The sequence below is a fragment of the Corythoichthys intestinalis genome, chromosome 4, assembly GCF_030265065.1.
Source record: "Corythoichthys intestinalis isolate RoL2023-P3 chromosome 4, ASM3026506v1, whole genome shotgun sequence".
NCBI lineage: Eukaryota > Metazoa > Chordata > Actinopteri > Syngnathiformes > Syngnathidae > Corythoichthys > Corythoichthys intestinalis.
The window spans coordinates 43,541,881-43,554,911 of record NC_080398.1 but is presented as its reverse complement, the minus strand read 5'-3'; the positions used below and the strand labels follow the sequence as shown (position 1 = coordinate 43,554,911).

The following is a 13,031-nucleotide window of genomic DNA, read 5'->3' as shown; positions in this document are numbered from 1 at the left end:
ATGTTAAAGAGCTGTGTGCGTGTGTGCGGTGCCTCTTAATAAATTAGTATGGTTAATTCACTAGTTTGCATGCATTGATGTTACTCTTTCAGTTTGGACGCAACACATTTCTAATCTGAATTCACCTTGCAGCTCATATTAAGCATGTTTGTTCCCCTTACTTTCACATTTGACACTTATCAATGGTTGATACTGGAACTATAAAAGCAGAAGGGGTTAAAATATGGCTAAGGGCTTGTCAAAAGTCTCCAGTTTTACCAGTTAGTCTTGGTTGTGGAGTAAAGTGGCACACCTATTTTGCTTTTGGTCGGTAATTCAGGAAAGGTGGGTGGGGCTTAACATCAGAAATGAACTTTTTGTCACTCCCACTTTTCCAAACACTGATTATTGATGTGTTAATGATCACACCAGTGAACAGGACACAAGGCAAACTGTAGACAGAATCGAGGTCATGTTAGGACGGGTCTTACCTTTTATGACTGGCAATAAATGCCAAATTGTGAGTTCCTGTTCCAAATAACATGATTCTGTATATTGCCTACAGCCAAATACCAATTTGGGGAGGGGAATGGATTTAAGATTAATATGAAACATACTAGACTGCATAAACGCTACAATAGTGTCTCATTTTGATTGTGTAGTTGCAAATAGTTAAGATTTTAGCATTTAGACTGCCTGATTTGGGGAAGTAGAGACAAAGTTCATTCCAAGGAGGCTGACAATTGTAAACCATGGTCACCTACTTCACCTTACCGATTAATTAAGAAGCCAATTATAGTTTAAAAAAAAAAAAAAGCTGTACCTGTCTACAGAAAACAAGTGAAGGTGGTCATTGTTTGCAAGTGTGCATGAGCGCCTCTCCTAAACACTGAACACAATCGCGATCAAGTGTTGGCACGCGTGAAGTGGGTTGACTTCCTTTGTTTGCTTTGTCTTTGCAACAGGTTTATCTCCACCGTCCTACGCCTTCACGCCCACCCCACCCGTTCTGCCTGCTGAGGCTGCCGCCGCCCTCTACCCTCCGCTCGGTCAGGTTTTGCTAGCTCCTCGCCCTTTGCACCCTGGGCATGCATATTACCCGTCCTCTGCGCAGCTCTATATGAACTACACAGCCTACTATCCGAGGTAAGCAGCCACCATGATGGTCATGATGGCTAAGTTACTGAACTTGGCTGGCAAAGTGTGAAAAAGAAAATTTCATGCTTGCCTATCTCATTCTGATGTGGACCTACAAGTTTAGTGTATGCATGTTAAGTAAATGAAAAAAAGCATCTGTGTAAATGAGATTGTATTTATCTATTTTTAAAAGTGTTTAAAAAATTTATTGAAAAAACTGCATTTTATATTTGCAAAACTAACTACAGCTAAATAGTGAATATGTCCTTCATTTTAGTCTTTGTCAAATGATTCTATACAAAAGACAAGAGACTAAGGTTGATCAATTCATAAGCCTCATGATAATCGACTGTAAAAACAAGCTAGAGAAACCCTTGGTGACGTCACTTGTAATGTTAGCCGGCCTTCATTTGCTCCCCAATTTACACTCTTCAGGGTGCCACCATTACAGCCGCCATGTTTTTCCCAAATAAGGGACTTTCTGAGTTGCGTTTGTCACTGTCAGACAACTAAATCATGTTCCACTGTTTTTAACAAGTGAAAAGCAACAGCTCATTTGCCACTTCTAATAAAGAAATAAATTATGGACTTTCTTTAAAAAGAAAAAAAAAAAAAAAATCACAAGTAAACAGCAGGACTTCCTTGGCAATAGGGGGTGTAGCCCAGAAAGTCATACATTCTGACTTTTTTTTTTTTTAAGAGGTTACAATTTCAAGTGGTCTCCAGCTGAAAATATGTACATGGATCCCTAATATTGTACAGATTGATCAGATCTACAGATCTGGTTAAGGGGTGTTAAAAAATAGATTCTGAGAAATATCGCGATATTACGTCACGCAATTCTCGTATCGATTCAAAATCCGTTTGTATCAATCCTTACATGTGTTTTTTGTGGAAATACAGTGTATCACAAAAGTGAGTACACCCCTCGCCTGCAGATATTTAAGTATATCTTTTCATGGGACAGCACTGACAAAATGACACTTTGACACAATGAAAAGTAGTCTGTGTCAAACTTATATAATGGAGTTAATTTGTTTTCCCCTCAAAATAACTCAAAATATAGCCATTAATATCCGAACCCCTGACAACAAAAGTGAGTACACCCCTTAGTAAATACGTACATCCCTAAATGTCCAAATTGAGTACTGCTTGTCATTTTCCTTCCAAAATGTCGTGTGACTTGTTACAGGAGTGCTGTCAGCATTGCTGCAGAGATTGAAGAGGTGAGGGGTCAGCCTGTTAGTGCTCTGACCATACGCCGCTCTCTACATCAAATTGGTGTACATGGCTGTCACCTCAGGAGAAAGCCTCTTCTGAAGACGGTACACAAGAAAGCCGGCCCGTCTCATCAGACCAAATGACATGGTTCCAGTAATCCATGTGCTTTGTTGACATGTCTTCAGCAAACTGTTTGTGGGCTTTCTTGTGTACCTACCGTCTTCAGAAATGGCTTCCTCCTGGGGTGACAGCCATGCACACCAATTTAGTGTAGAGTGTGGCATATGGTTTGAGCACTAATAGGCTGACCCCCCCACCTCTTCAATCTCTGTAGCAATGCTGACAGCACTCTTGTAACAAGTCACATGGCATTTTGGAGGGAAAATGACAAGCAGTACTCAATTTGGACATTTAGGGATGTAGTTTCTAAGAGGTGTACTCACTTTTGTTGCCAGGGGTTTAGATACTAATGGCTACGTATATTTTGAGTTATTTTGAGGGGAAAATAAATTAACTTATTATATAAGATGCACACAGACTACTTTTCATTGTGTCAAAGTGTCATTTTGTCAGTGTTGTCCCATGAAAAGATGTACTTAAATATCTGCAGAAATGCGAGGGGTGTACTCACTTTTGTGATACACTCTAATTTAGTGGCAGGACTTCTACTCCCGTCCAGTAGTTGGCAGTGTGTAGCAGCCTTGCCTTGCAGTCTGCTGAAGTAACAACGACATTAGACTAATCCAAGGAGAGATTTGTGTACGTTGCCCCCTAGTTGTTGCTCAGATTAGCCCTTTGATAAGTCTTGTCTAGTCTTTGGGCTCATTTTGGTTTTGACTGCAAAATCGGAGGCATGGGGTATTTAGAATCCTGCATTTAAGGTTTGGACTAAAGCAGGTTTGCACTAAAAAAGAGAAAATGTTACAATGAAAGCCAGATTTTGTTCAAACATAAAAACATTTTTATTTGAGTGCTAGATGGTTTAAGAAGTAAATTGATATTCCTAAAGTGACATACAGATATCGGGATTAATCAAATCGAATAGTGACCTGTGAATCGTGATACGAACTGTATCGCCAGATATAAGGCAATACACATCCCTTATCTAGTGTAATAGTATTTGTGTCTTTCAAGTCATTGACTGGGCTTCCCTTGCACCCACCAGATGTTACTGAATGATACGCCAAATCCTTTTTTCTGTCGTATTTTCCCCATTCAAAAGAATGAATTAACATATTTAGTCATGCAAAAATAGTGCTTATCCTTGTTTTTTTCACTTGTTATTGAGACAAGGGAATTTCTCTAGACAAGCGATTCGCCTCTCACAATGCTGACCAGAACAAGCAAATATGGCTGCACGCTTGAACATTAACCAGTGGCATAATTTTGTCGAATACAAGACTACACACAAATAATATAACATCAGATATATATTAAATGGTAAAATATAGCTCTAGGAACCTTTGTTTTTTTTTTTCTCAGCTAACCACCAGAGTTACGCTTTAAAAATTATGGTACAAAAGAAAAAACAATCAGCCTGGTACAACTGTCATGAAGCAATGGTGTCCCCCATACAGTCCAGATTCAAAGTTGGTACCAGGCTTTAAACAGGTTTATTTTGGTGTTTGGCCATAAGGATGATAGCTGTTTTGAAAACTGCCTCCAGTGATTATCTCCGGCACGGCAGCGTTAATTCATTTTCTCGCTTGCTCATGATGTGACGAAAAGATAGAAAATACTTTGACTTTTGCACCAAAGAAATAACTACTTGAAAGAAGCTAATACTAAAACTCTTTTAATTTGAAGCCTTTTGAAGAGCTAACGTAATGCTACAATGGCTTTATCGAACGTCAACCCTCCCACTTCAAATGAACGTCTATCGTTGTCAGTGGTATCGGATGATTTAAAGATGAGCTGGTGTAAGTCGTGTGGGCCAAAACGTGGCATGTCGGCTGCCTTTTTTGGTGTGACCTTCTCGGTCAAAGATAGACAATCTTAAGTCAACTTCATGCTATTAAAACCTACTTACCATGAACCTCCTACCGTTTCTAGAAGTTCACCCTTTATTCAGAGTTGGGAATTAGTTCACTAATAAACACACTGTGACATGGTTAAATGATCAGTTTTTTTGTTTTGTTTGTTTTTTCCCCCCTCAGCCCACCTGGCTCTCCCACTACTATGGGTTTCTTCCCCTCACCCTCTACTCACTCCTCCCCCGGGGGCTTGATGCGCATGCCTGGTCTCACCTACAACAGCAAAGACATCATTAACGCGGTACAGGGCTATCAGGTAAATGCAGTGTCTTGCGTGCACGGCTGCGCGTGTCCACAGTGTTCACAGACACCTTGATAGAATCCAGAGGCTGGATTACAATTCTGCTCGTGCGGAGGGTGTATGTTGTCAGACACGCCGCGCTTGCCCGGAGGCTCTCAAACAAGTTTATCCTGTCTACTCTCCCTTGCGCCGTGACTCTCACTCTCCGCAGCTTGCTCCGACTTGTATTAATGGAGCCCAGACACCCAGAAACGTGCTTAAAAACCTAATAGCTAGTTTATTTGTTGAGGGGTCTGTTGGGTTCTTTTTGTATGTTCCCTTAGACCCCCCTCTGCTCTGTGGTGATCATGCGTCCCCTCAGTCAGCACGCCTCAGGTGATGCTCTCGCTCGCTCTTGACCGTGGCCGGGATGTTGTAGCTTAAAGAATGGGTGTGCTTTGGGGATAAATTGTAGACTCATGTCAAGTAGAATTTATGGCTTAGCATCAGAGAAGCATCTGAAAAATGAGGCCAAATTTAGATGTACATTGAATAAGAATACATGGAGTAGGTAGTCTAAAACGGCATTTAAGTACAGGCAAATGGAGTACATATGAACTGATTAGTTAACATGCAGTCATAAGCCTAATAACATAATTGCCTTGACATTTTTTAAGGTTTTCAGAAAACACAACAAATTCAACAAACAAGAGCAGTCCGGTTGCAGTAACCTTTGCGATTTGTACAAACCTGTAGGACTGGAAAGGGGAAATTTGTTCAGCATGCCAAGTATTATTATTATTATTTTTTTGGGTTATTATGCCAATAAGTGAGAACAGTTAATAGCAACACTACTGTGGGTAGCTCACGACATTAAAAAAAAAAAAAAAAAGTACAGTGGTACCTCTACATACGATCGCTTCGACACACGACCTTTTCGACATCCGACGTAAAATTTGACTCGCCATTTGTTTCTACATCCGACGACATGCTCGAAATACGACGACAATGGCAGCACCGCAGACGAATGCACGGCGGATTTTCTTGTGTGACAAATCAACACAGGTTTCAGAAAAGGTTGGTACAGGTGGTGAAACAAGGAAAAAGTTGACGCTTACCTTCTAAATGAAGATGCAAATGACAGAAAAATATGAGCGTAGGGTGGGCATCCGTGAAATGGCTCAACAATACATCTCCACGGTCCTCCTCCGACCATCGTTCGCCAGTCTTTATAAGTTAAGCTGACAATTCTTATTGTGGTAACATCTCCAGAGAAATCGCCAGCTTCGCCACGTTTTCATCATTTCTTTCACAACTTATTCAACACAAAACGCCTGCTGTCTGCCGCAATTGACGATGTTCTCAAGAACGCATTGAAAGCGAAAGTAAACTTTCACCCGCTCCCCTCCCTCTTTGTCACGTCAGCGCCGCGGTGCCTTCAGGTACAGAAAAAAACGTCCGCCTTATTAGAACTCGTTTCGTTACACTATTACAGGAATTATTTATTACATTATTAATCCGATTTTTATTTATTATTTATTTGTTTTGCTATATGTAATTGCCATTTGTAATAGTACCAGCAGTATTTTTTAAGGATTTAGTGCAGGTTTTTGGGCTGTGGAACGAATTAATGGAATTATAATGTATTCCTATGGGAAAATCCTGCTCGACATACGACCATTTCGACTTACAAACAAGCTCCTGGAACGGATTAACTTCGTATGTAGAGGTACCACTGTACTGTACATATTAGAGGCGTGCGAAATTTCCGATTCTTAGATTATTCGCGATTCGGCCGTGGAAGATTCAAGAACGATTCACAAACAAATTCCGATTATTGAATTATACCAGGTAAAACGGAAATAAAACACAGTCAGAGCGGTCTTCAGGACGCAACGAGGAAAGGACCGAGAGTAAATATCATGTTCAACTCATGCCGCTAGATAAAAAAAAAAACAAAAAACAATAATACCTGACTGCGGCAGTCAGCTGCTACAAACAGCGCCCAGTTGCTAGTTGCTACAAACATACGGCAACATACGGCTACGGTAGATATCACATATACTGTATCTAGAACTAGATGTGAAATGACAGACAACGGCCGCGTTAGATCATATACCAAGAACTAGATGCGAAATGACTAGTAAACAGGCGCCATCTTAAAGCAGTAGACTTCTTTAGAAGGCTCTGTTGTAGCGAACCTAATTACTTTTTGTCAAAAAAATAAATAAATAAATAATCGGCACAATCTTGACTTGAATCTATCTTTAAATGATGAAACAGTTTTAAAACTTTCACGTCGAAAGTAGACAGAAGGGAAATTATGGAATAACGGGAGCAATTTGAACAACTTTAACGGTTGATTCACAACATTAAATTGATTGAATGTAGTTCAAAGCTGCCGATACAGAATGGGGACTTGAGTATTTTATTTACTGTTTTCAACGGTTAACTTGATGTTTAGCCTGAGAGGATTTTTGAACAATTTTGGAACTAGTGTACAAAAAATTAAAAGCTGGGGGGGGGGGGGGGGGTTGTGGTGCATCAATAATCGAATCGGAGCCTCTGAATCGTAATGGAATCGTTACGTGCACAAAGATTCCCACTTCTAGTGCATATGACGGAAAACACTCAGGTGACTTGACGTTTCGCTCTGAAACCCCTAATTTGGCCAACTTTCAAAATTCTCCGATATGTATCATTGGAAAGCTTAAAATCTCAATTTTCTGGGGGAAGAAAATTTTTGAACAGGAGGGAATTAAAAAAGATATATATATATATATATATATTTAACCCAGTGAAACCTATCTGGATGCGAGAGCATGAAAGAGCAGAATTAAAGTCGCCATGACTTTAACGAGATATTATCGCGTACTTACCTTGTTTTGATCCAAAACTCCATGTAGCATGTATCCCTCAGTGTCAAGACACAGCTGTGAATGGCCACAGCTGGATTTTTGGGGGATTTTATGGGTGAAACATGGTCATATAACAAGGTTCGCGATGCAGAAATTGCAGACATCAAGGAGTGGTTGAGATTTTCTTTTTCATATATTTACCCTTTCAAACGTTTATTTTCAATTTTTTCTTGTTTGGATCAATTATTTATCATCGAACATATCGGCGAAAATGCGACAGTAACAAAAAAAATACAATTCGGTGATTGTTATTAGGTAAATATCTGTGACTTTTTTTACAGACGCCATTTTTTTCATTGTGACGTAATTTGTTTAAAATATGCGTGTGAATTTTGACGAATTATAAGCCATCAATTAATGATTCTAAGCTAAAAAAGACATTTTCAATAATAAATATAATTAATTACCTTCGTTTTTTGGCTGGGTTGAAACAAAAGCGGTTGCGCGACGTCTGTAAACGGGGGTTTTCAGGGTAAAACGGACCGATTAAAAATAGTTCGGGGGCTTAATGTGCCATGAATCTGCTTTGGCAGCATATAGACATATTGTTCTATAAAACACAACATTTGTTTTGGCTCAAAATACAGCAGTTTCATTTAAGGAGGAGTGCAAGAGCAGACACTGCTTTTTCAGTCTTGTCTGTATTTTCCGCCATAGGTAGTTAATTATGTTGTGTGAGTTGTGTGAAACTTTTGGGGTTTTGCAGCCCCCATCCCTTGTTAAGGTAGATCGCGGGAGGTTGTCTCCTTGAAAATTAGCTCTTGGAGCAAAAAAGTATGAGAACCCCTGGGTTAGCCTATCATTGAAAACTTTATTTGTTTCCGTAGTTCAACTCAACAACTGTAACTCATAGTCAGTCAATTCAGGCTGTACCCTGCCTACTGCCCATAGTTGGCTGGGATGGGCTCGAGTCCCTCACGACAAAAGGAAGCTGAAACTCTGTGTTTCTCCGTGACAACCCATAAACCTGATTGAGATAGAGAAGATCTGTGTGGAGCAGTGGTGCAGAATCCCTGCTGCAGTCTGGGCAAACCTGGTGAAAGGTTACAGAAAGTGTTTGACTTCTGTAATTGTAATCAAAGGCTACTGTACCTAATATTAACATTGATTTTATCAGGTGTTCAAATACTTATTTGCAGCATAATGTAATAATAATATTAAAATCGTACACTGTGATTTCTGGATTTTTTTTTTTTTTTTCAAGATTGTCTCTCACAGTGGACAAGCACTTATCATGAAAATTTCAAACCTGCCCATCATTTCTGAGTGGGAGAACATGTAAAATTGCAGGGTTTTTAAATGCTTATTTTCCTCACTGTATCTACAAAACATTAACGTCTGGAGGAGGTTTAAAGAGAAGCTTGAAATATGTATTGGTGAGAGTGGGCTGGGTGGGCGGATGGGGGTGGGCGTGGGGTTGGTGGTGCGTCCTCTTTTCCCATCCCTGAAGGCCGGTTGATGTGAGCGCGGGTGACCCGGGAGACCACCCTGGATCCCAGGGGGGAGGACGACGGCTCCTTTGCTGGACTGTGGAAGGAGGGATGGGCTGCACTGCCCGCCCGGCTCACCCTCCCTCCCCAGGCTGGCTGGCTGGGGGCCGTGGCCCTGAGTTGGCGCCCGCATGGCGTTTCCACTCGTTGGGCTCTCGTGCGGCTGGTTGTGATTGAGTGTGCTTGGGTGGGGGGATCCCAGTGCCGGGATAGGTGGTGGTGCGGCGAAGGGTCGGTTGCCAACGGGCTTACACTCACAAGGGATTGACACGATTACTGGGTTCTAGATCACAGTGCTGATTTGTGTACACTCTACCCCTCCCAATCACTTAGCTTATAGTCTCCCCCACCCTCCCTCCCCTTCTTTCCCTGGTCAACAGGAAATAGATCTAGCTGACGATAGCACCAACATTTTAATAGTTAGTGTAGGCGTTCATTGTATTTCTTGTTGTTGCTTTTCTTTTCTTTTCTTTTCTTTTCTTGTGTTTCTTTTTTTCTGTTCCCCCATAAACCCTTCCTGTTCGCTGCTTTGTCATAATAAATGAAGTATGTTGAATGATCTCAATGGGAGTATGTCATACTCTCAATGTGAAACATTTAAACTGTTCAGACCAACCGGACACTTAGACCTCCATTCTCCGTGTCAAACAGCTGAACGGGACAGGTTTAAAAAAAAAAAAAAAAAAAAAAAAAATCTATATAGGTATTGGTAACATAAAGTACCGTAATTTTCGGACTATAGACCACTACTTTTTTCCCCTCACTTTGAATCCTGCGGCTTATAGTCCAGTGCAGCTTATTTGTTGATTCAATAGGGTTAATAGGTAACAATTTCTTTTACAGCGGCATCATAAGCCTGTCATATTAATGACATGATACTATGATGGGCATTAATAACATTATGAATTATGTCACTAACTCCATTTATGTCCAAATTGGATCTTTACATCCATTCAAAAGTGACATAATTTGCGGGATGACACACAATGACTTCATCTTAAGCGTTCATTAATGCTCATGGCAGTGTCATGTCATCATTTTATGATGGTCTTATGACAGGCTTATAGTGCCACAGTCAAAAAGTGTTACCAAACACCATGACTAGCTATTAATGAAACAACTACAATAGTAACTGAAGAAATAATTAGCACAGAACATGAATTTTGATTGTTCTTTACATCTGTAGCGCTGCCATGCATGTTGGATGACAAAAGTGTCGACAACAGGTGGCAGCAGAGGTTGACTGTCTCCCCCAAAGGAGTGGTGATGGCCAATTGAAGCTTCTTGAAGCAATGAAGCTTTGCTGCCAATTGGTTTAAAGCTTCATGGTGGTTCATTTGGTCTTATGCTAGTCTTATGATGCCGCTGTCTAATATAGTGTTCCCGGTTAATATCTTTTGGTGTAAATATCCCATAACACAGTGAGGACAGCTGCGGCTTATATTCCAGTGCGGCTTATCTATGAGCAAATGCCGTTTTCGTGGCATATTTGGTGGGTGGCGGTTTATAGTCAGGTGCGCCTTAAAGTCCGAAAATTATGGCAATTCAAAGCCCTACGATAATCCATGATGCAAGAAATATAAAGCAATGACATCACAAATTTAGACCATTTTCTTGTGTACAGACTGCAATGGAGCCGGTCTCCGTCCTGAGCAGCAGCCTGATCGGCCAAGCGGGTGCAGGCGAGCCGCCCATGGTGTCCCTCCCTGGCATGATGACCAAGCCGTCCGGACACTATCTGGACCTGAGCCTCCTCTGAGCAGCCAGTGCACACATGTATTGTTAGCTTTTTCAAAGTAGTCTTATTTATATCTTCAAAAAAAGCCACAATTCTATTTTATACCATGTATGGCCTTAGCCAAAAAACCAGATTGTCTTTTATTATTGCACAATGTGTATCTCTTAAAAAGCTTTGTAGTTTTTTTTAATATGTGTTACATTATTTGAAATCATCACTGTTATATATACACAGTATATTTGATAGCCAAGTAGTAAGAATGATTTTGTAGCGAGTGCTCAATGTTTCAAGCTTTGCCTTCAAGAGAGGATGTGCGTGCGTGTGTGTGTGTACCGTAAATCTATTGTATGAGAGCACTGCATATTTTGTGTTTTGACAAAGCAGCATTAAGGCCATACTGAAAAAAAAAATACAAATAAAAATTTAAGAATAAAACAATATGAGAAAAGAAAACTGCTGAGGGGAATATTATTACATGGAAGGTTTGTGTGAAATCGGCAACAAGTTGAATCTGATCGTAATTTGAGCACAATGCTTAATTCTCTACTCAAATTAGAATGTGACAATCTGATGCCCAACATACATTCCTTGAGTGGTATCATGACATATTTCTCTGAATAAGATGACTTCATTTGATTATGATCATTTTTGTTCCTTTTCAGTGTGGCCCTTACACTCTTTGTTGTTCATGTTTTTATTGCTAATGTGTTTGTGTAATATAAATGACGTGTTTGTATCTACTACCAGTACGCTGATTGTATTGGAAGCTTTAGTGCATGAAGAAGTTAGCAGTGAAACCTTCCGATGTTTACAAAGGAGCCGACTCCGATGCACTGCTAACCACCGACCGCATATACTGTACGTAAGGGCATGTTTGAATGCCGATTTATGTTACATTCACTTACATTTGAGATGCTGAGAATGACAGTGGATCAAATCCCTCTGATTTACCATGACTTCTTTTCAAAGCTTAATGCAGTAGTGGTCTAAGTCCGAACATCTGTCAAATGGTTCAATATTTTGTCAAAAATGATAAACCAAATCATGATTTAGAGCAGTATTTGTTTGAAAGATGACTTTTCTCCGATCATTTCTGCACTTATCTTAGAAATGATGCAAATGGAGTTCGCTCACTCGAATTCTCAGTGACTCAAGTTTTCAAATTACCCAACATGGTTTGTTGCCAATGCTGTTGTGCCTTTTGTTGGGGATTAAAGCAGAGCTTCAGTTTTCTGTAACCTTAGTGCACGGTTACATTCTCCAAGAGGATTTCTGTTTCCAAAGCGAAGCTCTTAAAAAAAAAAAAAATCCATTTGAATATTCTTCAACAAAAGCCACTGATTAAGCATAAGGTGCAGTTCAATTACATTCTGAAGTCTTGTTCTTCTTGTATGTGGTTAGGACTGAAAGGTCCTGCTGAACAATAAACTTTTTACGACATTTGCATCACTCCAGCTAGCATTATTCTTGTTGTGTGGAAGAGGGTGTGGGGGCAACACAGCGGCCTCAAGGCGAGAGTGGGAACTCCCTCACATGAGCCACAGTGATGTTACACATATTGTAGTGGCGAAAAGAATGGTGAGAGGAGGAAAAGTGGAAGAAAGCAGACAAAAAGATGTCCTAGTCCCCCAGGGAAGTTTGCCATTGTTGTAATTTAATATTGACCCTCACTCCACCCTGTTGGCTTGAGCCTTTTAAATGCTCACACTGCCTAACAACACTATATTGATAAGCTTAAGTGTCCATAGCCAACTTGTGTGTCCCCCAACGCTCCCTTGTTATATTTCAAATGTTATGTCATTTTTTTAACCATTGAAATTCTGCGTTTGAAAAAAATTGTTTAATTGTATTGAGAGTGCTATATTAAGTGTATGTTATGTTGAATGGCCAAAAAGCCTGTGTTGTTTTCACCCTTTATATCCCAAATGGAAATAGTCAATTTTGTATAAACGTTGTAGGGAAATCAAACATAATAATCAGTTTTCTGTTTGTTTTCTTAATGTTTAAATAGTCTACATATTTTTATGATCATTATAAAAGCATTTACACAACGAAATAACGCTGGAAAAGTTTAATATAAAAAAAAGAAACGTGATTTTGCAGACAGAGGAGAAGATTCAAAAGGATCACATTTGTGTTGCCTTTGTGTGCATAAATAAAAGTGTCTTTCGTAAAGAATCGCAAGCGCCACAGCGGTAGGAGAAGAAGAAAAAGCGGGCGGCGCCACTGCGTTCATGTGCGTGCATAAGCAAATGCACAATACAGAGAGCTTGCTCTGGGTTTTATCCCTTTTTT

The 13,031-nt window shown here is 40.1% G+C and overlaps 1 protein-coding gene across 3 annotated transcripts in view; it reads left to right on the top strand.

Moving 5' to 3' along the window:
* Window positions 1–12,182, top strand: part of esrp1 (epithelial splicing regulatory protein 1) — a 29,007-nt gene extending 16,825 nt beyond the window's left edge. For all 3 annotated transcript variants that reach the window (XM_057835459.1, XM_057835460.1, XM_057835458.1), the window contains exons 13-15: window positions 945–1,125; window positions 4,494–4,626; window positions 10,623–12,182. In XM_057835459.1, coding sequence (XP_057691442.1) covers window positions 945–1,125; window positions 4,494–4,626; window positions 10,623–10,757 — 449 coding nt within the window. In that variant the 3' untranslated portion in view covers window positions 10,758–12,182. The remainder of the gene's footprint in view (window positions 1–944; window positions 1,126–4,493; window positions 4,627–10,622) is intronic.
* Window positions 12,183–13,031: the final 849 nt, after the last annotated feature.